At 40.9% G+C, this 27066-nt stretch overlaps 2 protein-coding genes across 2 annotated transcripts; both read left to right on the top strand.

Annotated features, from left to right (window-relative positions):
- The first annotated feature begins 568 nt into the window (after positions 1-568).
- Positions 569-6329, top strand: lrit3a (info leucine-rich repeat, immunoglobulin-like and transmembrane domains 3a). The gene is made up of 4 exons (XM_034598501.1): positions 569-829; positions 2056-2522; positions 4447-4752; positions 4956-6329. The coding sequence occupies exons 1-4, from the start codon at positions 714-716 to the stop codon at positions 5987-5989; spliced, it is 1923 nt and encodes a 640-aa protein (XP_034454392.1). The 5' UTR covers positions 569-713; the 3' UTR covers positions 5990-6329.
- Positions 6330-8974: 2645 nt separating this feature from the next.
- On the top strand, positions 8975-26575 carry egf (epidermal growth factor). Its single transcript, XM_034598500.1, has 23 exons — positions 8975-9835; positions 12120-12319; positions 12456-12637; positions 13557-13784; positions 13878-14080; positions 14214-14327; positions 14554-14676; positions 16707-16829; positions 17236-17361; positions 17511-17647; positions 17940-18088; positions 18355-18459; positions 18724-18947; positions 21136-21303; positions 22091-22240; positions 22338-22418; positions 22513-22629; positions 23115-23237; positions 23485-23650; positions 24391-24555; positions 25774-25870; positions 25973-26069; positions 26184-26575. Exons 1-23 carry the CDS (start codon positions 9709-9711, stop codon positions 26384-26386), a joined length of 3408 nt encoding a protein of 1135 aa, XP_034454391.1. The 5' UTR covers positions 8975-9708; the 3' UTR covers positions 26387-26575.
- The last annotated feature ends 491 nt before the right edge of the window (positions 26576-27066 follow it).

Below are 27066 nucleotides of genomic sequence, written 5' to 3'. Positions count from 1 at the left end.
ACACTTTGCACCCTGGTGCCAGACAGAGCTCGCTCACACATCTTACGTATGGCCTCTAGCTCAATAATACATTTACATTTAAGGAATTTCTTCAGAAGCAGAGGAACTTACATCAGAATGCAAGAAAAACAGTCTCCTCCTTTTACAAGAAAGCTCACAACAATGGGTCAAAACCCCAGTGCCGATCATTACAAAGGAAAGGTGGTTGGATATAACCTGACAAGGCTGATCCTAGCTTAGTTTTCAAATGTGTCCAACAATAAATTTGACATAGGAACATGGAGATTTAGCAAAACCGAGAAAATGCCCTGGCGTGGTTGGGAAGTGAATGGCTTAACCAGAGGCATGGCTTGATCATGTGAGGAGAAACCTTCGGAATTAGCCGATTAGCTCCATGTCCGAGCAACTGGTCCTGCTCTGCTGTCCACCTGTAGCGTGCGTGACCCAGCCAAACCCAAGAAATCCTCTGCTAATCCCCCACCCCTTCCCCCACACACACACCGTCAATCTGACAGGTCACCTATACTGTAATTAGATCTTCAAGCCTGCGTACCGTCGCTTCTGATGGACTCTGAAAGCTCTTTTCTCTATTTTCCACTTGGTATTTTTCTTGGTTTTGTTCTTTTTGGGAAGGATAATTCTCCAGGCGCTCAATGAATCCCGATGTCTTTTCTCCTGATCTCTCCTCGATGTGAGAATTTTGGGGCGAAACCATGCGTCGACTTCTCTGCGTGCACGTATTCCTATGCTGCCTCAGTATGGCTCATCCCTTCTGTCCGTCGCAGTGCACCTGTGTCTTCCATGGACGTAATGATGGAATAGGAACCAGGTAAAAAGTGCATTTAACTTGTGCTCACTCATTTCACTTACACTTGGTGTCTTTTGTGATTTTGGAAAGTTATTGGTTTGTCTAATTAGGTCACCTTTACTTGACGTTCGCCTACAAAATAAACAAAAATACGATCCTATACAGGTGCTACTACATTTTCACCTGACTGTCGTCCTGAAATTAGTTTGTGGGAGAGGTTTTCTAAAAAGTTGGCGTATTTTGCACTATTGACCCATTTGAATGAGCACAAGAAAAAGTACCATAGCTCTCAGACCGCCTGGTATGTGATCCATGTTAAATCAATGGGAAGTCAAAATGGCCTGCACTTAACAAGGTATATTTACATGTTGAATCAGGAGCATAAAGCTGCTAATGTCCATCGGGGTGTTTTTAATTTGGATGAGCGACAATTAACTAAAACGCAGAGCCATCCATTGTACTGTTAGAGTGAAGATGGAGGGACATTAGACCAGCATTAAGTAAAATAATCAGCTTTGAATTAGGTATCTCACGGACGCTAAAAATAAGGGCAAGTCTATATCCAAAATCCACCAGTGTTATTTGTACAGGATGCCCTGACCTGTATTGGCATAATGTACGTTCTCTGGCACGGTACCAATCCACTTATCCCAGAGAAAGATCTAATTGCCCCCTGCATGATTAGTCGTATTAGCACTGAACCCTATTCCATGATGGATCTCTCTTCCACGAACAAGTTAGACAATACAAACATAGAAAATGGTGTCAACTGAAGTCTACAGTCATGGCGAAAAGCTAAAATTCATAGCTCATGTTTTTTTCTCCTTGTCATCATGTAATGCTAAAGTAACTATAATTAAATCGTTCTCTCTTTGTCCACGACTCTAACAAATTCTATATATTCCTCCTCCTGAAGTGGAAGTGCATCCACATAATCAGTCATTATTTATGATGACAGTGATAAGCTCTGACCTTGCCATCCAGGAAGTGGCCTTGGACTAGAGTCATGTCAGAAACAGCATCCCACATCACAACAGAGAGTCTGGGTGAATGGACGGAGGGATGGATGGATGAATTAATGGACAGATACCGATAGATACTAATAACCTTGTGGATTGATCATTTTAAATATTCATCACTTGCTTTCCTACTGGACAATGGATTGAAGAGCATTTTGACTTTGTAAATCAGTTTTCGTTATCTGTCCATAGATTTGAACAGTTAATTCATTTATCTTTTGTTCTCAGATCTGTGCTCTGCAATGACCCAGACATGTCTGATATCCCTGTCAACGTTCCAGTGGATACGGTTAAACTTCGCATTGAGAAAACCGCTGTACGCCGAGTCCCAACAGAAGCTTTTTACTACCTGTCGGATCTGCGGTACCTGTGGATTACTTACAATTCCATAAACTCAGTGGATACTGGAAGTTTTTACAACCTCAAAGTGCTCCACGAACTCAGGCTGGATGGAAATATGATCTCCATGTTCCCCTGGGAGTCTCTAAAAGAGATGCCAAGGCTGCGGACACTGGATCTGCACAACAACAGACTCACCAATGTTCCCACTGAGGCTATCCCCTACCTCCTCAACATCACCTACTTGGATTTATCCAGCAATAAATTAGCAACCCTGCCCTCTAACCTCATGGATATCTGGCCTCCCTTCAATGGAGCCCCCATTTCTAAGAACTCCTCGCAGAAAATCGTGTTAGGTAAGGAGAAAATACTTGGTTGCACAGGATGTAAAAGCCAAGGAAGGACACTTTTGAGGTGAATTGTAATTACTTCATGAACTTTAGTCCATCACCTGCTAATCTAGCCAGACTTGTTCTGACTGACTCAAACCTGCCTTGATAGTCACTGCCAGGACACAGTTTAATAAGCTTAGTCCCAGCAGTGGCAGAGTTGACGCTTAATTTGTATTATAAATGTTTTGTCCTAATTAATGTTGAATGTTTAACGAGGTACCTTGTGGCAATCCAATCTAGGCTTAAGTTGCAAGTGCACTGGATCCCATATGACCATGCAATTTGGTAAACATGCAGAACACAGTAGACAAGATCGTTTTCCGTAAAGTTTCTAAAGGCAAGATGATATCTAATGTTTTAGTTGTTGTAAAACAACCAAAAGTCTTAAGTTGCACTGTCAACGATTTATCCTTTTAATTGCACAAGTATGCAGAAATGTTGTTTGTGTTCGTGTTTATGTGACCAAAAAAATTCAAATTTTGAATTTATACGATTATTGTACAAAATGCAGGTAATCAACGCTCTGCGGTTTTTCGAAAAAACAAATGTTTTCAACATTTTAGATTAATTAAGTTCTGTTCATGAGGGACTACAGATACAGATAGGTGTTGTCACCTACTTTCAGTTTCAAAGTCTAATAACTGCTAATAATATGTTGATTAGCTTGAATGGCAATACCTGGCAGAAATTACTAATAGCTTTTTTGGCAAAAGAGGATTCATTTTAGAAATTGTCTCAACCATAGCAACTTGCTAATGCACTTTTGTCAGATGTTGATTTTGACTAACATGTAAGTGATGTGTGTTTGCTGTATCTGCATAGCACTGAGTGGGAGGGATATTGTCAATAAGCTGTATAAGGGCAAACTAGCTTAACCAGGCCACTGGTGTAGCTGAAGGATAAACAGGATTAGACATTAGGAAAAAAAGAAAAACAGACTTCGTACAAACAGCTTCTTTAACACGTCCTAAAAGCATTTTCTGTCTATATTTCATGAGACGTTCTGCTTGGTATTATTTCATAATCATATCAACTTCAGTACAAATAAACAGTTTTTAAAATATCGAAACAAAACCTTAAATACAGTCTGGACTTAAAATTATAATTTACCTGATCACTCAATGTTCAGTTTCTTTTTTTGTTACCATACAAATACTTATAAGGTCAAAATAAAACACAGCGATTTTAATGGGTTAGAGCTTTTAGTGAACCATTAACGTTTGTGCTAACAGAGGAGCTAATGGAAAGAGAGTGTTGCCACAAACTGGAGGAGGGCCAGAGGCGGCTTAGCTGCTTTGCCACTGTTAAGACAAACTAATCTGGTTAAGGGGCTTTCATATGCATCAGCACATGTGCTTACCTATTGCACCTGCGTAACTGGTATGGGAGTTGTTAATTAGTTCACTTCCATAGCCCTTGAATTTCAGTGTCATGGTTTTTCACATCAGAAAGAGAAAAGTGATGGTGGTTGTTAAATAGTGGTGTTCAACTAACCTCAGACTACACAAAATGTGGTATTTTTAAGCTTTTACTCTGTAACTGGTTTGTGTGCTCCCCTACGATGCACGTGCTAGAGAAAGAAGCAACACTTGTAGACATACAGCCACCTCTATGACTGTAATGCAGTTTTTTTTTCCAAACATCACTTTATAGCACAAATCATCACTGCATTTGTTTTAAAAGTGGGAAACTTCTTCTATTTTGAAATATGGCAGACGCTACCCTTTTGTTTTGCTGCTTTGCTGCTCCACTATCCTCTCACCCCCCTCGATTATTTCCAGTATGTTTAACAACAGGGGCTTTAAGTAATATAGCATTTAAGAGATGGTGCAATGGTCGAAAAAAAGCAAAGACTAATTCAGATTTTGTCTTATCTTTTCACCTTTAGGTCTCCAAGATAATCCCTGGTACTGTGACTGTAAAATCTCCAAGCTTATAGAGATTTCCAAAATGACAGACAGCCCAGTGGTGTTAATGGACTTGTTCCTGACCTGCAGTGCACCGGAGAATCTGGCTGGGGTCCTTTTTCAACGTGCTGAACTTGACAATTGTGTAAAACCTATAGTCATGACCTCTGCAACCAAGATCACATCTTATCTGGGCAGCAACGTTCTCCTGCGATGTGATGCCACAGGGATGCCAACACCAAATCTGTACTGGGCTAGATCAGAAGGCTCACCAGTTAACAACACAGGTATAAAATGGAGTCTTTGGAAAGTTAACCCATTTTAGAAAGGAATTTTTGGTGTAAATTCAAACTGCCTGATGAATATAAGGCAATAAGCTGTGTAAGGCTGGTGCCACAAGGTTATAAGCCTTTTGAAAACAGGCATAACAGGCCAAGACTATGTTTGACTTGTTCCATATACTGACTTTTGTGTTTTTCCCCCCCTATAGTTCAGGAGTCACCTGGAGAGGGCATAAAGTGGTCCATCATGAGTTTGCATGGAATATTGCCCAAAGACGCTGGGAACTACAGCTGCAAAGCTACGAATGTTGCTGGCAGCGCAGAAGCCACTATTTCTCTCTCAGTTGCTGGTACCATCAGTACCACGGTGCCGCCAGTGAGGCAAAGCACGGCGACTGCACCGACCAGCCAAGGCACAACACTGACTCCCACTACGGAAATATCTGCCTCAACTATTGTAACATCTACAGTTCCTCCGAGAACAACACCAACCCAACCTACTGTACCCAAGAAGCCGAAAACTACCCCCAGCAACGGTTTACAGAAAGGCTCACTCAAACAAATGAAGAACCAGCAAGGAGAGAACGGGAGGAAGCTCGCAGCAGATGAAAAAAGCAAGAAAAGCGACGCATCGAAGTCCGTCAAGGACCTGAAGATTGTAGAGGAGACAGCTGACAGTGCAGTGTTGCTCTGGACAGCAGATGGGTTACCAAACGATGCCCCACTAACAGTTGTATATTCCCCCTATGGTGAGGATGACACCAAAAGGACAGAAGAAACTAATGCTGGCAGTGGAAAAGTCCTTCTAGAGGGTCTTTCCTCTGGGATGAGGTACTCAGTTTGCCTCATAGCAAAAGGTAGTGATGCAGGAAAGGATCCGTGCATTGACTTCTACACACTGGAGATTGTAGAGGATGGTGGTCAGAACCAGCTCTTCATGATTATAAGCGGCATTGCCTGTGCTTTGATTTTGCCTCTCATTGCCCTGTTGCTCTACAAGATCCTCGCTCTCTACTGGAAAGGGCGTGACCCAGCTCTGGATGAGGAGGAGCTGGAAAAAGAGAGCTATGTCAAGTTCGAGACGATTTCAATGAAACAACGAACTCTGAACTCTCATCCCACTGAGTTTTGGGCAAGGAGAGCAACCCATGACTCAGAGCGCATGCTCCTTTGCTCCAGGTCGAGCATAGACTCTCAGATGACCTATAAGAGTGACAGTTCCCGGTCTGAGTATCTCTGCTGACGCCAGGAATCCATGGCCAACGCCCAAATGCCACTTTAGAGAGACATTATGTGACATTCTCTTTATTTGCCTTTCATGACAGTGATATTAATTACAAAATAATTCATAAATCTTTATAAATACTATTTTATCACATCTGTGAGGTGACACAGCACCGATTTGCTGTTCTCCACTTCCTATCAATTTATTAAGATTTATTCAACGGTTTATAAAAACTTAATTGACATGAAAACTGGATGCTGTTTGTAAAACCACAATCAGATTCGTCAATGACTGACATGTTTTTTTTATTCATGCCCTTATTTATTTTGGAGCCTTATATTTCATTTTTAAAAATCTCAATAGTAACTACAGCACAGCACCTTTGTCACTACAGCACGGCACCTTTGTTGAACTGAATTGTGTCTAGTATCATACAAAGAACCTGCTGTGTGTGGTGTTCAATACTATTTCAATGCCAAAGATTAAGATATGAATATCGCATGGTGTGTCAAAGAGGACCCATTAACCACAGCCCATCACATTCACAACATCACTGTTGCTTTAAGCATTGAGCTGATTGTTGCCTTACTGGACACAAAAGCACTGTCAGTGTGTTTGATAGAATCTTTTGCGACACATCTGGAAAACCAATGCCAGTTTCTATTACTTTATGTATATATTTGAGTTTTTTTTAATGAACCATTAATAAAACAGTTGATGTATATTTGTGCCATGTACTTGTACCATGTTATCTGAATAGGTAAATGCAGAACACTCTTAAATAAAAGATATATCATATTGTAAATGAGTTTCCAAAATCAAAAATAATTGTTCTTATCAGTGACTTTGTTTTACTTGGACAGCAATATACCAGCTATTGACTTTATTCTGATGATAATATAATATTCTATTCATATTCCAGTTTATATATTACATTCATCATATTTGTGATCATCTTTTTGCCTTTTCTCTTATCAGAATATTGTATGAGTTTTCCAGGCTTTAATAGGAGAAACAAAATGTTATTGTTACAATACACACAGCACTCGATGTGCTATATATAGTGCATCCATCATGCTATTCTCAGGCAGAGGCATACAGACTAAGAGGATAAGAGTGCCTGAATAAAGTACATTATCTATTATTAACAGAATATTAGAGGTTGCTACTAGTAAAGTGTTATTTATGAATAGAGGTGAGACATGTCCGCTGTGCTCACTCAGTTATGAACAACAGCATTTTCCTCCTGAAAAAATCAATGGGTTACATTTGTTACGTCAGTTGTCTTTGCACGTCTGAACAGGCGTTGCTGTAAATCCTGATAAGACGATGGGTGGACCTGGGAAACTGTTCCCATGGATACCTCTGTGCCACCATCTGTACGAGCATGCAGCAATAAGTAATCTCTACTGCCAGCTGTGCTGTTATTATGGCAACAGCCAGGTTTTAACCAACAGAATGAATGGATGGTAGACAAGGATCGGCTGTTAATGATCGATAAACTGTGACTGAACAGAGGGTTAATTACCCTATCATTTTGTCTGTCTTTCTCTCTTTCCCCTCTCTCTGTTGCCCTGGTCCTCTTGCCTCAGTTATCTATCCTTCATAGCTGATAGATTTTTGCCTTCTTCTATTGTGTCATAGTTGCCAATTGGCCGTTGTCCATTAAATCAAACCTTCACATTGCAACTGCAAGAAAGATACTTCAAGAGGTTGCATCACAAATCTCTTCTTATCCAGGAACATCGCTGATATAGAGAAGTGAAAAAACTGGTCACATGTAATAATTACAAAAAGCTGGGGTGTATATACACTGAAGCAAACTAAACACAGAGGAGACAGGTGAAACACATGATTCCAATAATAACGCATTATGACATGGACAGTGAACCTTAAATGAGCGACTCATTAACCTTACTCTGAAGTAACCTGAACAGGAAAACGGTATTGTAAAATTGTAAATTGATGAGTGTAAGTTTGACCTGACAACTCTGAGTTTTTGTCCCAGTCTGTTTTTTGGTGGTGGATTGGTTGGTTGGTTGGTTTGTTTGTCAGAAGGATTACACAAAAACTACTGAAAAAATTAAGACAAAACTTGGAGGAAGGCTAGGAAACTGGCCATGAAAGAGCCCAGTTTGGTACGAATCAAGACAGAGGGGCAGATCACAAGGGCCCACCAGTCCCTTTCAATTCTGCACCAAATCGGTCATGATCTTTTGGTCATAGTTCTCAAACTATTGAAGATACATACAAACTTTTGATTCCCTACTGATCTCGGCTACAGCTTGGTGGTTGTCGCCAGTTTCTAGTTAATGTGCAGCAGCTGAAAACGCCTACTCCCAATAAAACCACATTTAATTTCACTAGATCTGGATTTTTATTTGGATCTGCACCAATTTCCATGAACGAAATGATATCAGTCCCCTAAACATTAGATTCTTTTAATCAAGATCCATCACTTGGAATTGAGGGAAGACCAATGACGTGAGGTGGCATTTAACATGGCTGCAGCAACTCTGTTCTTGTATCCTAGATACCGATGTTTCAAAGCCCATGTGCGGTTGTCATTCGGTCCAATTGTCACCTGAAGTGACATTAACATATTCATTGTGATCTGCTGAGGGTGATACCGTGGGAAAAGGTCAGTGCCCTTCAGACGGCTAACATTAGTCAGGAGACAAGGCGACTTTCTTAGCAGTGTAAATCTTCTACCTCTCCTCTACAAGCCTACTGGTGACGTTGTTGCTGACAATATCCTAGTCATGTAGGGTATGAATGGAGGTTTTGATTCCTGCTCTCTGTTAGTTGTTCTCCCGGGTAAAAGGAGGACAAACAATTAGGGGATAATCGGCTCAACTCCTGCTCCGTTCTCTATAAATGACTAATTTTACAGATTCCCTCTGGGAGCCACATGAACGTCAAGCAGGACACAGTCTGACACACTGACTTCTCATTCACACACAGGACACAAAACAGAGTGCCTGTTGTTTGTGTGGCATGTGTAAATTATACTTTTACTGTAAGGGTAGGTGATTTGCAAATGGTGATATGGTTTTAAAAGTACAAAAGATCAATTTTTCTCCCAATGACTAAATAAATAAAAAATGTCAGTCTTGCGTCTCGTGTCTCGTCTAATAGCCTCACATGCGACGTCTCTCTCCCTCCCAGACACAAAACCTCTCGTCCATCCACATTCAGAGAGGACATGGGTCAGGGGGTGGGGTGAGGGTAAGACTTGTTGTTATGTGGGACCTATCGTCAGCCCAGCCTCATTTCTTGCATATTCCACATTCTGCTTGAGACACTGACTGCAGCTTAAAGAAGATCCTGCTCCGATGCTGGACTAGCATGTGCAAAATTTACCACGGGGGTGTCAGGAATTTCAATCTTTGCTTCCAAAACAGACTGGCACTGCGGGGGCCGAACTGGGGAGCGAGCAGGATCCCACTCACTTTTTTTTCTCCTCTTAGCAGTACTACCCTCTGTATCCCACCTCCTTTAGTTCTCCATCTCTTCCATTGGGGTATAGGCGTTGGGCTCATCTCTTAGTGGGACATTTCCTGGTATGTGAAGCTTCACTGGCGCTGCAGGTTGAAGACCTTGGTCAAGGATGCCAACAGTCAATGAGCAGACGCTGCTTAATTTTGGAGAATTCTTGGGCGCCAGCTCTGATAGTGGGAATGCCTGAGAAATAGTGAACAAGTGCAGCTCCAGTGGCAGGGGCCAGGCGCAGGATTATGTTGGCTGCAACGATCACAGCAGCGCTGATCTTTTTTATGGTGCAAAGATCTGGAGCCTTGGCCCTCGGAACAGCTTGCTGGGATGAACGCCTCTCACGAGCGGGGAGGAACAGCAGCTGTGTGGGTGAGTTTGACACCTCCACGGTCAAGACTGATAATCCCAACTCGGAGGACTGACAGAAGTGACGCCGAAAGTACTGTAGACTGCTTTAGATTCTGATGTGTGTTGAGGTCTTAGGGTCCTTTAACCATCTGTGACAGTAGTTTAAAGATTTTCTTGAAGATTGATTGTGGTTGGCAAAGAAAAAGGACAACATTTGTGTGTATGCAAGTGTGTATGGAAAGTGCTATTACATACTCTGCTTTCCGCTATCATGTAAAATAACAAAACAAGTTGTTTGGACAAAAACGACCCCATCTCAAGTAACAGCAGAGCAACAGATGGTAAAACACAGCCACTCACTGAACTTGGCTTAACAGACAATACAACGCACTGTACCAAATGTGCACTGTAAGATGGACTGTGATGAGTGGGTGTATCTCAGAATGAGCCCAAGTTTTTTGCGGGATGCCACAGGGACCTCACCTTGAGCTTACAAATGGTGACTACATTTTCTTGTAGGAACAGCCACTGTTGTAACAGATGGGCAGAGCGTAGCTTTATCTCAACAGAATATAAACAAGTAGAAACAATGTAAAATTCTTGTAATAAATTGTATTAATGTGCTGTTTTTACAAACAGTGTCATGGGTCATGGTCAGATAAAGAAAATACCCCTCTGAACTGGTTTACTGTATTCTCCACTCCAGCCAATCAAAAAACAATCTAGCAAATAAACAAATATTTTATGTAAAAAAGCCTGGAGGGGCACACGATGTGTCTACAACAGCAAAGATAACTATTTATTCCAAAACATGAAACAAGAGATAACAAAACATCCAGGGGCATTTTTTTATTATATTACTTTTGTTCCCTCTACTGTAAATGTATTTGTCACAGTTAAGCCCCTTATCCAGTTGGCCATGCTGTGGCAAGATGGATGTTATACCTCTGGTCACAATAAGTACAGAAATTAATACTGTACGCTGCCTTCACTAAAATCATTCTACATATCTGGATATGGAAACTAAACAGTTTCTTCAAATCGATATATCGGCCAACCGATATATATCTGTCTCATGTCTTTGAAGTGCGTCTTCAACAATTCATCCACAGTTCCATTACTCAAGAAGCTTGATGTGTTGATGAGGAACAGGATTGCATTTGCAAACCCAATGAACTGGCTCAGCAGCCAAAACAACCACGCAGACTGTCCTAAAGAATTTTACCATAATATAAAATGGGAAATCAATGTCTACTGATTGCCTACCCATGCATTTAGAGCACACTCTGTTGTGTCCCTCTGTTGTCAGGTCCGATACCTATATTGTAAAATGGAAAATGTTGGTTTGACAGAAGCCGTTTTGTCAACAACATCCAGTGAACTGAGCTAACTAGGTGAAGAATCGTGTTGACCACCCTGTGAACTTGTCAATCAATGATTCATTAGGATGCTTCCCTAGCAACTCAGCACCAGTGGCCATCTTAGGGATGTCAGGCCAGACACTTCATTGTGTTGTTTCTCTGGTGGTGCTCATTGTTTTCCTCATTCCATAGAGTTAGGAGCAGTATCCATGGTTGTACATGACCATGACTGACCGGAACACCTTCTATCTATTGCATTTCAGAGAAGCGAACATTGGCCTCAGAGCCCAGTTTGTCAAAAATGTAATTGTCTCTAGAGAAGACTAAGTGTTTAAACAACAGATTTCTACAACAGATATTTTAAAAGTAAAATATATAACTGACAAATTTTGAAAACACAGCTAATGCTAAGAGCTGTTCCACAACTTCAGGTCGATGCCAGGAGCAATTTGTTGCTAAGAGACAAGGTTTTGTCTGCCTTGAACTTCACCCCGATACAGCCATGATTTAGCTTTCATCATATAACTTGACAAAATGAATGACACAAACAGAAATAAAGCTGCTATTGAAATGTTGCCATAGTTACCAACCTGTCCTTGGGATTCTCTTCAGCTGACGACAAGCGACTGCAATTTGTCTGTGCATCAAAATCTCAATCGCTACTTAAATCTAAATGAGTACATGTGCTGTTGCAAATCAAGCAAAATGTGTCTTTGCCATTTAACTAATATTGTGTCATAACCTCAAACATGGAGTTTTTGCCCCTGTCCGTATTCTTGTTGGTGGATTGGTTTGTTTGTTTGTTTGTTTGTTTGTCAGCAGGATTACGCAAAAAAGTCTGTAAAAGATTAAGACTAAACTTGTTGGAAGGATGGGACACTGGCCATGAAAGAGCCCATTTCATTTTGGGAATGTGTGTGATGTTTGATTTTTTTGTTTTTAAGCTTCTCAGCCTTTCCTGATATTCGGCCACGGTAAAGCCGTTCATCGGATGAACCTGGATGGGAAGCACCGGAGGAGACTTTTGGCCGGTGTGGGGAGCTCCATCCTGTTCGACTTTCATTACAGAGAGGAAGATGTTTACTGGGCTGACAAACACACTGGGGTCATCTACAAGGCATCAGTGAGAGGAGCACATAAACAGGTTATTAAACTGGAAACTCATCAGTATAACTTCCAAGAAATTACCAATAATTCCAATTTTTCTATTTAGATTTTACAATTATGTATTGGTCTGAGATCTGAGTCACAACATATTAATTTAAATATATGTTTTCCAGAAACTGCACTCATCTGACAAGCACATCTCGGGCCTGGCAGTGGACTGGATCTGGAACAGCGTTTATTGGACAAGTCGAGAAAAGGGAAAAATCAAGAGAATGGATTTAAATGGGAAAAATGAGAGAACGTTATTAAGACACTTGAACCAACCGAGTTCCATAGTTGTTGACCCCACAGACAGGTAATCAATTCTGTATTAATCTCATGTAGGTTAATTTAAAAAACAAAAATTCCCATACAGCTCCTCACACGGTTCAGATTCCAGGCATTTTGTTTGTGTGTTACTACTCTGCAGATGTTATATCTCCCTCCGTCAAGCACGGTTTGACACAGAGGTGCAAAATGCCAGGCCGACTCTGGGGGCTCTATTTTAATGATCTAAGCACCTGGTCTGAAGTGTGTGTAAAAACTCCCCTTTGCTAGATTATGAGCAGGAATAAAAGGTCGCAGCAGGAGGTACGTCGTTCGAAAAGCCTTCTTCTTAACCTCTTGATTAATCAGAGGTGTGTTTTGGGCATAACATGCAATAAACCACACAGAGAGCCATTTCATATTCCTTTTAAGAGCTAAGTGCACTTGTGCCTCGGACGGATTGCTATTATAATGGCACATTTGTAGTAAGAGGCACTAAAAGGCCATCTGTGTGTGTAGCAAGAGCAAGTGTGTGTAGGTGCGTATGACTATCTTGACAATCTAGTAAAAAACTGCACCCCTGCACCCCCTGCCCCAATGCCCCGCATTCGACCACAACTCATTGGGCGTGACATTTTAAATGTGTTCAAGTAGCCATGTGCATTTCACAACTTGGAAGCTTGATGGGAAAAGTTGGTGTGACACCAGCAAAGACACTTCAGTGGGATGCCACCAATTGCTCATGTCTAAAACAGAATTAGTCAGTTTCCATTTGTATCTATAGAGCATCATACATTTCCTAAACATGACTATGACAGAATGTTTCGGAGGCTTCTGATCAGCAGGGCATGCTCCAATTTCAGGGACATTATTAAAAACATCTATGGATATGGAGAAAACTATGGAGAAGGTTCGGAATACTCCTTTGCAAAGTCCTCTCTCTCAGTTCCAAACATACATTTTTGCAGGTTTCTTTTTTGGCTGTCTGGTGGGATGACTCCCAGTATCCAAAGGTCTGATGTGACTGGACAGGGGAAAACTACACTTATTAAGATGGCAGAGCAACTAAACTCACTGACGATTGACCGACAAGACAAGAGACTGTCCTGGGTCCAGTTTGGTCTCCAAGGAGAAAGTGCCATTGCCTCCTGTGATTACAACGGAAACGCCCTTCACATTATAGATCAGCCACTTTGGTGAGTATATTGTATTCCAAATACTTTACACATCCTTTTACTTTTATTCTGTTTAATTCTACTGTATGTTTTGCCATTTTTATTTTTGGTTAGGTCTCGGGTGCTGGGGATATCAGTTTTCCTGGAGAACTTATACTACACTGACGCTGAATCTCGGATTATAAAACAAATGAACAAGTACACTGGTGGAAATGCACTGGATGTGAACACAAAGCAAATGACAAAGCCCCCGATTCAGATCAAGGTGGTACATCCCCTCAACCAGCCACTGGCCAACTCCCTATCTTCATTCCCAGGTAGCCACTGAACTTTGACATTTACGTTGCTCTGTAACATATCATGATTTTATAACTTGTATTTTTATCTTATTAGCTATAACTCAAATGACAATGTTTTAGTGACACATATTTTGTAAACCCTTTCAAACAGGTTGTGACAAACAGACTGGAAACTGTATGAATGTATGCTCCAACATGGCTGAACAAGGGGTTTGCCACTGCACTGAGGGTTTTGCTCTCAGTAAGCAAGGGACTCATTGTGAAGGTTCGTATTTTTGCATTAACATCAAAGAATTAAATATTACTCACAAGAAAAAGAAAATATTTTGTAGTTAAATCAGTTTATAGTTAAGTTATTGTGGAAATATATAAAAATACTGGTTTAGCTGTTTGATTAAAGTGATTCATTGACTGCTTCTCTAATCAAGGGTGGTTTGAGTCTCACATATTTCATAACAATATAACAATCAGTTTGTCTGTGTTTGCCACAGACGTGAATGAATGTGCCCATTGGAACCATGGCTGCTCTCTTGGCTGTGAGAACATTCCAGGCTCCTATTTCTGTACCTGCCCAAAAGGATACGCCCTCCTACCAGACAGGAAGACATGTGGAGGTAGAGTGGAATCAGATTTGCTTTCATTACTATCAAGTTAAGCATATAACTAATTTCTATTAGTTCTATGGTCTTCTAATATTGTTTTCTATTCTCTGTTAGGATTCCTTAAATTATTTTATTATTAAATAATAAATAAATTAGCAGAATAAGTTTTATGGCAAGAAACTGATATGTAATAAGGTCACTTAGTGTAAGCCGCTACTTGGGGTTTGGCAGGATCGCTGCTGACGGACTACAGACTTAATGCAGTTTTACTTAAAGGTTTTAAAGATTGTAAATAAACTTCTGGGTGATGCTGCTCGAGTATCTAGGATACATTCAAGAATCTTAAATATATGGAATAAGAGAGTAGAAACATTTTGGTTTTATTGAAACAACAGTTGTGCTTTGTTTAGGTCAGTATAATAAACGTAGCTCTGCTTTTGAACTGGAGCGTCTTCCCTATTTGGGGACTATGAAAGGTGGCATTTGTCCCCTAGACACTATCTTGACCCTGCCGGGCCAATAAAAAGCCTGGGTCACAGACAACCAGACAGGCTGGACTTATGTGAACTGCCAATTGTGTGTTAGGTTACGTGGGTCAAAACACAGACACTTTGTCACACTCCCTAAAGGCCTAGTTGTGGTTAGCCTGAGAAGCTGTGTAAAGACTGAAGAGACGAAAAACAAGGGTGTCACATTGAAGAAAGTAGTTTATTTACAATCTCTGTCTGTAGGGATTAGATCAATATATCAATTTAAAGGCCTCTATTGAAAATATCATCGTGGTCAATTAAAATGCATTGTTATTGTAACATTCTGCAAAGATAGGCAATGTGTTTGCTGTTTTTTTAATATAGAATATTTGTTTAATGAAAAAATAGTTGTTGATATTTATGATTGTATTGTGTATCTTTTGCCACCTTAAAACCAAAACAAAAAATGAAACAGCAAGAGTTTGAAGTGTCCAATTCACCATTAATGGCTTTAATGTCTACCCTGTGATTAACTTCCTAACATATTAAAGACGTTATCGTAATCTCTTCTCTTCTAATCTCGCTGCTACGAGGCCAAGAGCGGAGGAAAGGTTCACAGACACAATGAGATTAAATGATGAGGTGACATTTGCGATAGGGAACATATCTGGTCAGCAGCTTTGTCTGTCTAAGCTGTTTAGCAGACAACCTTTGCCAAGGTCCACGAGAAAACAAGCATGCAGCCAAGCAGCAGCAGACTAAACAATGGAGGCAGCAGCAGAGGATACATGCAGGAGGATATCACAGAGCTGCACATGGCTTTGTTTTTTCAACTAATTACAAATAAATGGGGAATAACTGTTTAACAATAAACAAACAAACACACAGAAAACTGCAGTTTTTATGTGAATTTTAAATGCAATGTTTGAATATTCTACTTCTCATGTTGCCTTTCATTCCCTCATTATCTTTACGTGCAGTGCAGCTTTTCCTGCAAATGTAGTCTTCAGTTAATGTTAAAACCACAATATCTATTTAATGAGACTATTTTTGACTGGAAAAAAGCAAAGATCAACTTGGCCGGAGCAATAATCGCACCAGTAGGAAGTCAGTCAGAGGAACAGCGACAGGTCCTGTAACTATTTCACATTACATTGATACCTGTACCCTGCCTGTGTATACAGTACCTGGCCCATATTGACAGATACGGGGACATACCACATACCTGTGAGGTAACATTACATCACCGTGAGGGCTTCACCTGCATCCATCACACTTTCACCTATTTTGATGGGATTATGGTTGACTTTATAAAAGGGATTTTAGCAGAGCAGGGAATAAGAAGCTTGTTGTCCATCTGGCTCCGTTCGAGTCGACTACCTGCTGGGCCCAAGAATAACCCAGGAAATAACTCAACATGTAACATCACTACATGACTCTCGTTAACTTCCTTTAGCCTGAAATCTGTTTGTCTGAGTTTATCTCCCTTGGATTAAATTCATCAGATTTTTACCATAACTGTCACAATGAAAAAATCTGCAGTGTTTCAAGACGTTTTCTTTCCTCTATCAGAGATCTTGCTGTGTGAAGGGAATATGACCAACTGCGGCCATGGATGTCTGACAACAGCTGAGGGCAACGTGTGTGTGTGCCCTGAGGGATCTATACTGCAGGATGATGGACAAGCCTGTACTGGTATGTACAGTGTTAGTGTATCAGCCCTTTGTGGTCGGCTATAAGCCCGACCACTAAGGGAAGTACGGTACCCAGGTGGCTTTATGTTACTGGATAACAGATAATGGTCATAAAAATGGGGGCATATCTTTTGAGTAGGACATTATAATGATTGAAGGTACGTTTTATTTCTTTATTTGCCTTCTAGACTGCGTTATACTAGAAACTTCACTGGTGTTACATGTGCATACAATGCATGCACACTTAATGCTGCCTTTACATGAAACATACAAGAAGTATTGCTTGGCTGATATCTTCCAATATGAGCCTTTCACAGACATGTCTGTATCGGTGTTTATGTTACGTGGAGCCTGTTTGCAGAGATCAAATGCTCATCGGTTGAACACCTTTTTCTTTGCTGCTGCAGGCTGCTCATCGACGGACATGGGGGGCTGCAGCCAGCTCTGTACTCCTGTCACCCCCAGTACGTGGCAGTGTGGTTGTCTGCCAGGCTACCGGCTCCACCAGGACGGCAAGCGGTGCATTGCAACCGGTGAGTCATACCGTGGCAAAGCAGAAGGCTGAGGCACACGAGCCCACGCAGATAAACACACTTCCTGTCTGTCATAATCTCACTGTTAACTGGGTTGATATTTGCTGCAGGACATAAAAAAAACAAAACACTGCACTGGTATTTTTCAGGACCACCACCGTATCTGCTAGTTGCCAATTTTGTAGATGTACTAAGAATTAACCCTGACGGCACAGGGGATCAAACCCTGGTGGAGGAGCCCAGAGGAACAATCGTAGCTTTGGACTATGACCCTGTCCAAAACAATGTAAGATTAACATTTCTTTTGTCTTCTTGTGTCTGATTTTTTGTGTTTATTTGTTGCTGGTGTGTGATTCTAACCTCAGATGGCATAACTACTACAGAGAAACTGAATTTAACAGGAGCAGATTCAGGTGCAAACATCTACTGCCACTTAGTGGACAGATACTGTAACTTCATAGCCTTTAGGTTCACAAGTGACACAAGCAGTTTTTGGTCTTTTCTGTCTGTCTGGTTTATCATTTAACCACTTTATGTGATAAACACATTTATTTATTAAATTTCTATGCATTTTGAAGGTGTACTTCTCCAATATAAACCGAAAGACAATTGAGCGGGTTGATTTGAACGGTGGATCCAGAGGCGTTGTCATTTCTGAGGATCTGATCTCTCCGGAGGGACTGGCGATTGACTGGGTCCATCGCAGGATGTACTGGACGGATGAAAGGTTCGTGGTGTGTGGATGAGAAAATAGTGATATTAACTTTTTTTGTTTTGACAAAACTGTCAATGTGACTTTTAATGTTTGGGTCATTTTAGATTCTGCTTGTCTGTTTTGTTTTTATTTATCTCATCTAAATTCTGTGGGACATTGGCATTTTGGGATTGATAGGGTTTGATAGGGAGTATGTTCAGGCTCTGTTGCTAGAAATTTGCAAAACTGGCATGACTTTTGTTTTCAGTTTTACACTTTTGTGAACTTTTGTGTTCCAGTCGGTCAACTGTTGACTGCAGTAGCTTGGTTGGACTAAGCAGAGAAACTATTGTGAGTAAAGGGCTGGAGAAACCAAGAGGAATCACAGTTCATCCCCTGGAAAAGTGAGTTTTTAAGAAGAAATTTAGTGACTCACTAGCAGAATATTGTGTATTTTCTGCCTTAAATACTGCGGAATATAATTTAATTTAAAAAAGACATTACTAGTGCATGTGTTACATACTCTATTTCAATTAATCACAAAAATATGCTGAGTCCTGCTTCATAATGATTGGATACATGTCTTTGTGCCTAATTGTGATAATGGACAAGGGGGAAAGGGTCTGTGGAATAAATACACCTAATATACTTCTTTTTATTGTTTTGAGGAAGTTGTTCTGGACTGATATCGGTGCCCAGCCTGTGGTGGAAAGCGCATCTTTGGAAGGAAAAGAGCGAACCATCATTGCCAGCACCAACCTTGTGTCACCCAGCGGCCTGGCCATCGATTTCACAGAGGATCGTCTGTTCTGGTGTGACCAACACCGGGGTCTGGTGGAGACTGCTGCCCTGGACGGCTCCGACCGACGGATCCTGTTAGAGAACCAAGTAGGTGAGGCTTGTTTGAAACGTGCACAAGCAAACATGTAGAGGTGTACTGGGAATAGAAAACATAGCTCATACAGCTAATAATAATACAAATATAGTTGAGAAACTATAAGCCCATCTATCTGATATATCTGACACACACCCAGACAGTGCTTGCTATACGTAGTGCATCCTCTATGACTGACACAGCCTATCTTACACTGCCGGCACAGCCCTCAGGAGCCATTTGGAGTTCGGCATCTTGCACAAGGACACATGCAGACTGGAGGAGCTGGGAATTGACCTCACGATTAGTGATGACCCGCTCTTCCTCCTGAGCCACAGCCGCCCACTCAGAACGCTAGAAACTGAACTCGAGCAGCATCTGACCGAGTTAAGCCTGACAAGCTGAGCTTTAAATGCCCCGAGCCGCCTCCATAGAAGGGGAAGAAAATGTCAAAAAGGTCAGAACAGTGAGAATAGTTATCAAATGCATCTTTTTAAAACTTTTAAGTAATTCCATAAGCTTAGTATTACCCAGGTAAACAGATTTGTTCTTATTCTAATAGATGAGAGCGGCCCATCATGGGAACTTTGCCCTTATGTCACGTCCCTGTTCATTTTTGGGTGAAAACATAACCTTCTGATTTAACTGGCGGCAAATACAAGAAAAACAGCATAAAACAAGAAAAAAATATATTTTATAGAAGCTGAAGTCCTGTGGCTCTAGGAAAACTTTTATATTATGTGGCTGCTGTTCAATGTTCAACGTCTCTACATTAACGAGCCTGGGTTATGGTCAATATTTCCTACATATGAATTACGACTTTATCCTTGAAATATTGTGACTTTATTCCTCATTAAATTACTTTATTCTCTAAATATTGACTTTTCTTGTAAAAGTACAACTTTGTTCTTGTAATATTAGCCTATGACTATATTTTTATTACATTGTGACTTTCTTCTCAGTTAAGACTTTACTGTCTTTAAATATTGTGACTTTATTCTCGTAATATTACAACATTTTTCTGGAAATCTCAGGATAATTTTTGTCTTCATGTGGCCCATCTACCTTATTAAAACCCCAGGTTATCTAATATCTGTTAATTTAATACAATTAAATTCACTCTGGTGTCATTATCGTAGAACTGTGGCAACATTAAGATAAACTGAATTTGCCTCTTTGTGAAATAAATCCCCTTCTAGCCCCTTTTAACTAACCAGGGGCAAAGCTAGCTAGCTAGCTAGCTGTAGCCAGTGCTAGCCAGCTAACGTTAGCTCTTAGCTAACCTTCTTTGTATTTTCTCTGTATGACGGTTTCACTCCATCAATATCCACGACGTTTAGAACTTTGACCCCATTAACTGACCTGTGATGAAAGTCACAGTCGAACAGGAAGGTTCCCTCAGTTTAATCCTCAGCTGTGTGAGCTTCCTTCCATGTTGAACAGTCTCTGACACCAGGTACAATAAAGATCAAACTTTCAAACTTGTGCGATTACTTTTTCTTTTGACTGTGTGTTGTTTTTGGACAATACAGTTCTCCTGGGACCAAAATAAAAAAAACAAACCTATACACTTATTGGATAAGGTATAAACAAAAAGACAAATATGATCAATACATTTAGGTAATGCCTTTTTAAGGACAATCACTTTTTTCAATTATGTGAATTACTTTTTTCTTGTTAAATTACTTTATTCTCTAAATATTTACTTTTCTGGTAAAATTACAACTTTATTTTCATGACATTATGACATTATTTTCTCGTTAAATTACGTTAAACCCACTTTGATCATTATTCTTATTCCTTAAAAGTTGGCTGTGTTAATAGACACAAAACAAGACAACAACATACACAGGTTCTGTTTCAAAATACAACCAGACATTTGTTAAATTGTCTTTTCACTTCTACAATCCAACATTCTACTGATAAAACTCTTTAGAAAGTTAGTTTTGAGTCTTTGTGCTCACCAGAGTACCTCAGGGGTACAAGCTCTCATCTTTTTCCTTTCTAGTTATTTCTTCATTAAGTTATACCCCAACTAAACTGTCTATTCCCTGGCTTGACTCATCCTGTGAATTTGCCCTTTAACCAGTGTGATCTTGCCGTTACAGTCATCACTGAGTTAACAGCTGAACAAAGAGGAAACGACTCCCACTTGGTTCCACCAATTCAATTCAGTTGTGCTCCTCCTCCTCTCTGATTTGTCCAGGTCGACCTTTTGACCTGGCAGTATTCGAGGACAGGCTCTGGATCTCTGACCGGGAGCACCGGCAGCTGACAAGCGTGCACAAGCGGACTGGGAAGAAACTCCAGAGTATCCATGGCAACATGGTCCAGCCAGCAGCCATTGTGGTGGTTCATCCTCTCGCAAAGCCAGGTACAAAGAGACCACTGGGATGAGGCTCTGATCAGTCAGGGGGTTTCAGTTTACAGCTCTGATTAGGAGGAGTGGGGGGGGGGGGCTGTGATGATTATAACAGAATAATGTTTTAAAGCAGGGTGGAGGAGAGCAATGTTGTCTTACCCCAAATAGTGCTTAACAGCGTTAAAACAGTTATGTTGTTATCTAGTTGTGCAAAAATGTCAGCAAAACAAATTTTTTTATATTCCCCAAATTTTTCTAAAGCTGCTTTCAGACATGTACTGAAGTCCAGACATTTTAAAAAGTCCAGAAAATGTCTGAGTGAGCCCGGGTGAGAAAACAGCAGCAAAATGTCAGAAAAAATTCCAGCAAGCGAGTGGGCATGTTGATCGAAACTGGACATTTTCTGGAGTTCAAGTCTGAAAACAGCTTAAATCTTTGTGTGAAGTATTTTAAAAACAAACTTTGTACAGACACTATATGCATTATGCAACAGAAAAAACTAATACTCCAATTAGAACAGTTCTCAGTAGAGAGCCAGGCACATTAGTCCCCTTAAGTTCAATCAAGCTGCATCACATTGCACATACTCAGATATCAGTCCCCCTCAATGTGCCTGATTCTTTCATCAGCATACATGCATAATTCTTGGGAAGTTAAAATCCACCCTAAGATTTAATCGATTTATTCGTGGTCCACCAAGTTCCGTGGAAATCTGCGTGGTAGTTTCTGCGTAATCCTGCTGAAACACAAACAAACAAACCCTTTACTGACTTTCATCATTTTGTGTCCTCATCTCCAGGAGCAGATGTTTGCCTTCATCTGAACGGAGGTTGTGCTCATGTGTGTGAAAGCAAACTGGGACTGGCTCACTGCTCCTGTCTCTCACGCTCCATCCTATCAGCTGACGGGAGAAGCTGCTCATCTGCTGACGCCTCTAACGAAACAGCAGGTGATTCATTTCCTGTCGTCCTATTTCAGGTGGAGACACTGACGAGCTATGTAGTAAAACTAAACCCTAAAGTTGACTCCATGTGTTAAATGTGTAGAATCTGGAGAGAGTGACCCCACTGATGTAACATCCCTCAAACGCAGTGAATCAACTCTCTTCACCGACAAGATGGTCTCAGGTAACATCTTAAAATCAATCTATCTTCACTTATCACAACCCGTTATCTTCCTCTCACTTAATGTCACGTCCCCTCGTGTGCCCTTCTCTGTCAGACCAGAATGAATGCGACTCGCTGCGTTGTGACGTGAACGCCCAGTGCCTCCTTCAGGCCAGAAGCCCAGCCTGTCTGTGTCTGGAGGGTTTCACAGGTGATGGGCAGGTGTGTGTGGGTGAGTATCTCAGAGGGATGAAGTTAGTTCTGTACACATCCTGCAGAAAAGCTCCTGGCAATACATTTGCCTCAGAGAACTCTTTATCTCACCTTCTGCAGCAGGGGTTTGAGCTGTAGCCTTCGTTTTAGCACAGGTGCTGGGAATGGAACTGAGTTTTTGATGTAGAGACTTTATTCAGAGGCAGAGCTGCTCTGGAAGAAAATTATATAGAGCATAATTTAAAATATATATGAAAGAGAGGAGCTTAGTTTTCTTGTAGTTCCTGTTATAAATTAATTTGCAGACTAATTTATTTTTCCTGGGTTGCTAATCAATGTGACAATCAGTGTGACAATTAAGTTGATCAATAAAACACTTTTAAATTGTACAATGTTATTTTATATTATGTGATTTGACTGTATGAATACAATTGTAGACTTGTGATACTCAGGATACGGTCACATATTATATATTATTAATCTTTTCTTCCCCCTTGGTTTCAGACATTGATGAATGTAACCTGGGAGCACACAACTGTAACAGAAATGCAGAATGCCAAAATACTTTGGGGAGGTATCTCTGCAAATGTCAGGCTGGATTCCAGAGCGACGGGCAAACATGTCACGGTGTGTGTAGAATATTTACAGCAAATATTCAAATATATTGTTTTGTTTAAAGGATTTTAGATTTTGACAAAGACTGAAATCAGGACGATTAAATTCACTGTGGTCAGGTATTATTCATTTTGAGCCTGGTTTAAAGTAACCTGTATAACCTGTGTATACTTTAAGAAACAAGCTGTATTTGAAATTATAATTAAAGATGCACAGCAGTGACATACTGTGTATTTGTCAAATTCAATCTGATTTTAAGAGCCGGAGGCGGCATCGACGTGGGTGACGACCGGGAGCCCTGCTGACGTCACCACCCTGCACCACATCAGTAACTCAGTGGAGAGCTGCCCCTCCTCCCATGAGTCCTACTGTCTGTACCAGGGGGTCTGCTTCTACTTTCCTGAGATGAAGTCATATGCCTGCAAGTAAATAAACCTTCTCATGTCACGTGCAACCTCCTTGTTAGACAGTTTGCTCATATCTCAGAGGAAGTGGGTGACAATGACGCTTGAGAGAAAGGTTTTTGTTTCTGGTTGTCAGTAAAGAAGTTTTATAATAACCATGATTATTTATACTGTAGAATATCAAGCCACTCAAACTTATAACAGGAACATGTTTCTTTTCCCAAACTTCTTGTCACATCTCAATTCAGTTTGGAATGAAACCAAACATTTAGTGATTTTTATTTATAAAAGCTGACAACCAGTAGGTGTCACTATTGTCCCATGATAAAAGCCACTGCATCAAAAATGATTGTTTCATATCTGTGGTGAAAAGAAACGTCAATTTGATTGCTTGACTAAATATTTCAATTATTCTGCATTTTTCTCTGGCAGTTTGACACTACAGCTCATTAGGATATTCTTTATGTGAAGTTTGTAACGGGAACTTTCGCTGATAATTTTGTGATTCAGAAATTTGGCCTAAGATAAGTGCAGCAAGTCGATTTTTAGCACAATGTAAAATATATTTTTGTTAGGATTTTGTTGAATGTGGCATCAATACATTACCCCCTGACTTGAAAGTGTTAAGTGTGCACTTAATTGCTGAATAATAGATTCTAATAGATTCTGGTCATTTGGTACATGAGAATACTAAATGTGCATAAAGTACATTTAGAGAAAGAGAGGAAATAAACTTTAATTTTAAACCTGTGTCTTTTCAGTTGTCTGTTGGGCTACATGGGCGAGCGCTGTCAGTTCAGTGATCTGGAGTGGTGGGAGCTGCAGCAGGCCGAGGAGGAGAAGAGGAGGAACGTGGTGATTGCGGCCTGCATGGTGCTCCTCATCTCCCTGCTCTCCATCGCTGCCTGTGTCACCTACTGCTACGGGTGAGAGGAAGAGGGGGGGGAGAAAGAAATACCTGGAAAAAAAATGTAAAATATGCATTTGAGGGGGGATTTAAACCATTTGATCAAAACTACTTTCCACAAAGGTTAACCTTGTTTTCCCTTAAAAACTTGCCTTGTTTGGACATAGTGAGATCAAAGATGATTCAATTTAACTGGGTTTTATCGAAATGTTAAACGTAAGGGTCTTATAGGCTTTAAAAGAATACTCTAGGGGAAGTTCTGTAATGTAGATCCACAAATACCTTATGTCACAGTGTGTGCTTGTGTATTCACCCCTGTAAAGATGTATAGTATCAGCAGTGTTGTGTGTAGTCGTCTGGACAGGGGAAGCACGGTGCAACGGCCTCAGCAATGAATGAGCTGACAGAATTTAGAGGTGTCTATCAAACCCATGGTGGCATGATCCGTGTAATGTCAGTGTCTCGGCATGACAGCAGGGGGTCAGGGAGCAGATCACATGTGGAACGAAATGGCAGCATGCAACCCTAACCCGGCCGAGCGAGGAGCGTATACGTAAAACCACCCAGCCTCCTCTTCCTCCTCCTCCTCCGCCCTCCCTTGTGTTTCCACCTGAGCTGTCTCTAAGTAGCTGATTTGTTTTACGGTTGTTTCGCTGGCTTACGGACAAGGCTGTTGGCATCCTCCACTCTTTTGACTCACAAAGCACACTCCTCCTCCTCCTCCTCCTCCTCCTCCTCCTCCTCCTCCCCCTACACGTACCACATCCTATTGCTCGCAGCCCTTTGGTTCCCCTGTGGAAGTGGCACGCTTTCAATTACATGCTTGGTTTAACTTGTTCTACAGCAATTACACATAAAAATAGGTCATTTCTCGGCTACAAAATGGAAGCCGCTGAGGTATGACCCCAGTGGAAACGCTACATGGCCGCCAATAGCTCTGCCTCAAATTGCCTTCTGCACTTGACTGCAAGTGCACTTGGGCAGGTTTTGAGTTTGGTGGTTTAGTGTCTTCTGAGACACAAACAAGTAAAGCATCATATAGAACCGTGTGGAATAAAAACGTGTGTCTCGTGCTCTGTGGTTTTATACCAAATAAAACAAATGTAGTGAATCTAGACTCTCTCTGGTCAACAGGTATGTAAAAGTACTAAAACAATGGGTTGACTTTGAGGACTCATTTATAAAGTAATTAAAATACTATATGATACTGATGACTGTTTTACTCTCTTCTCTACAGAACCCAAAAGTTCTTCCGTAAACAGCCGTCAGTGGATAACGTGAGTGAGACCAGTGTGACAGACGAGAGCACGTCAGAAACCACCCCTGTGCCTCGGGTAAGACCGTCATCACCGTGGTTACAAGTTAATCAAGCAATGTAGATTCAGGTTAAATCAGTTATCTCTCATCATTAAATAAGTCACTGTGTGATTATGCAGTTCTACTTGCTGATGGAAAGTGGGGCAGAAGGAAAAGCCGTCCCTGCCATGGGCTGTCCCAGGAGAGCCATCTGTCCGTCGTGCTCTTCAGACACAGGTACCTCAAAGTGATGCTTTATCTCCTTACCTTTAAAATGAGTCTGCAACTAAACAGTTTTATTCTCTTTTCTTCCTCGTTGATGAATTATATTGTTGTTTTTTTGTCCATCAGGTGACAACCATGTGTCTGAGGAGTCAGAAACATTGTCCAAACACAACAGAGGGTATGAGTGTTCCATGGTGTCGGCTGTTGCCATGGAGATCACCCAACCCACAAGTCCACCATCAGCAAGTTCATATACGTGTTCATCTTTCAAGCCACAGACAACGGCACCGGTCTCCCAGACAACGAGCCTGGAGTCCCCCGCTTCCTAGTTCAGCCGAGGGAACCGACACACCGCTGAACAGTTTGAACACCGCAGACATGCTGAGATATCTGGTTGATGTACGAACTGCAAATGAAGAGTTTCATTCCAAAACTATCAGTCCCCTTTAATTCAATTAGGCTGCACACACACACACACACACACACACACACACACACACACACACACACACACACACACACACGCCAGATTTTTCTCATTCCCTGGCAAATTGGTAAAATCATCAAAGAATCTCGCAATTATACGGAAATGATTAAATGACAAGTGTAATGGTCTGTTTCTTGGCCCATGTCCCATCCGTTCTGCATAATAACAAAAACAACCAACTAACAAACATGACCTCTTCAGTGGAGGTGAAGAAATTGGAGCCATAGCAACGAGCGTTCTTACATCAAAACATTATGAAGCTGCAGAATATGTATATACAGTAGAGTAAGTGTCCTTATCCACAATATGATGGAGAGAGAAGTATATTCTGGAAGTAATATCGTGGTGTAATGCAGTATAACGCTCTGATTCCTAGTTATTTTAGTAATCAGTAAGTTAATTAAGTTATATTCTGAAGTATTCGAGAAAAATACAGTATTTGGACTGAAACTCTTTCTCATACTAATTTACCTGTAGCTGGCAAAAAAACTTGCTATGTAATATACATGTGTACAGTTCGTC

Source organism: Hippoglossus hippoglossus, chromosome 10, assembly GCF_009819705.1.
Source record: "Hippoglossus hippoglossus isolate fHipHip1 chromosome 10, fHipHip1.pri, whole genome shotgun sequence".
Lineage (NCBI taxonomy): Eukaryota > Metazoa > Chordata > Actinopteri > Pleuronectiformes > Pleuronectidae > Hippoglossus > Hippoglossus hippoglossus.
The sequence above is the reverse complement of the archived record's forward strand: the minus strand, read 5'-3'. Positions and strand labels throughout refer to the sequence as shown.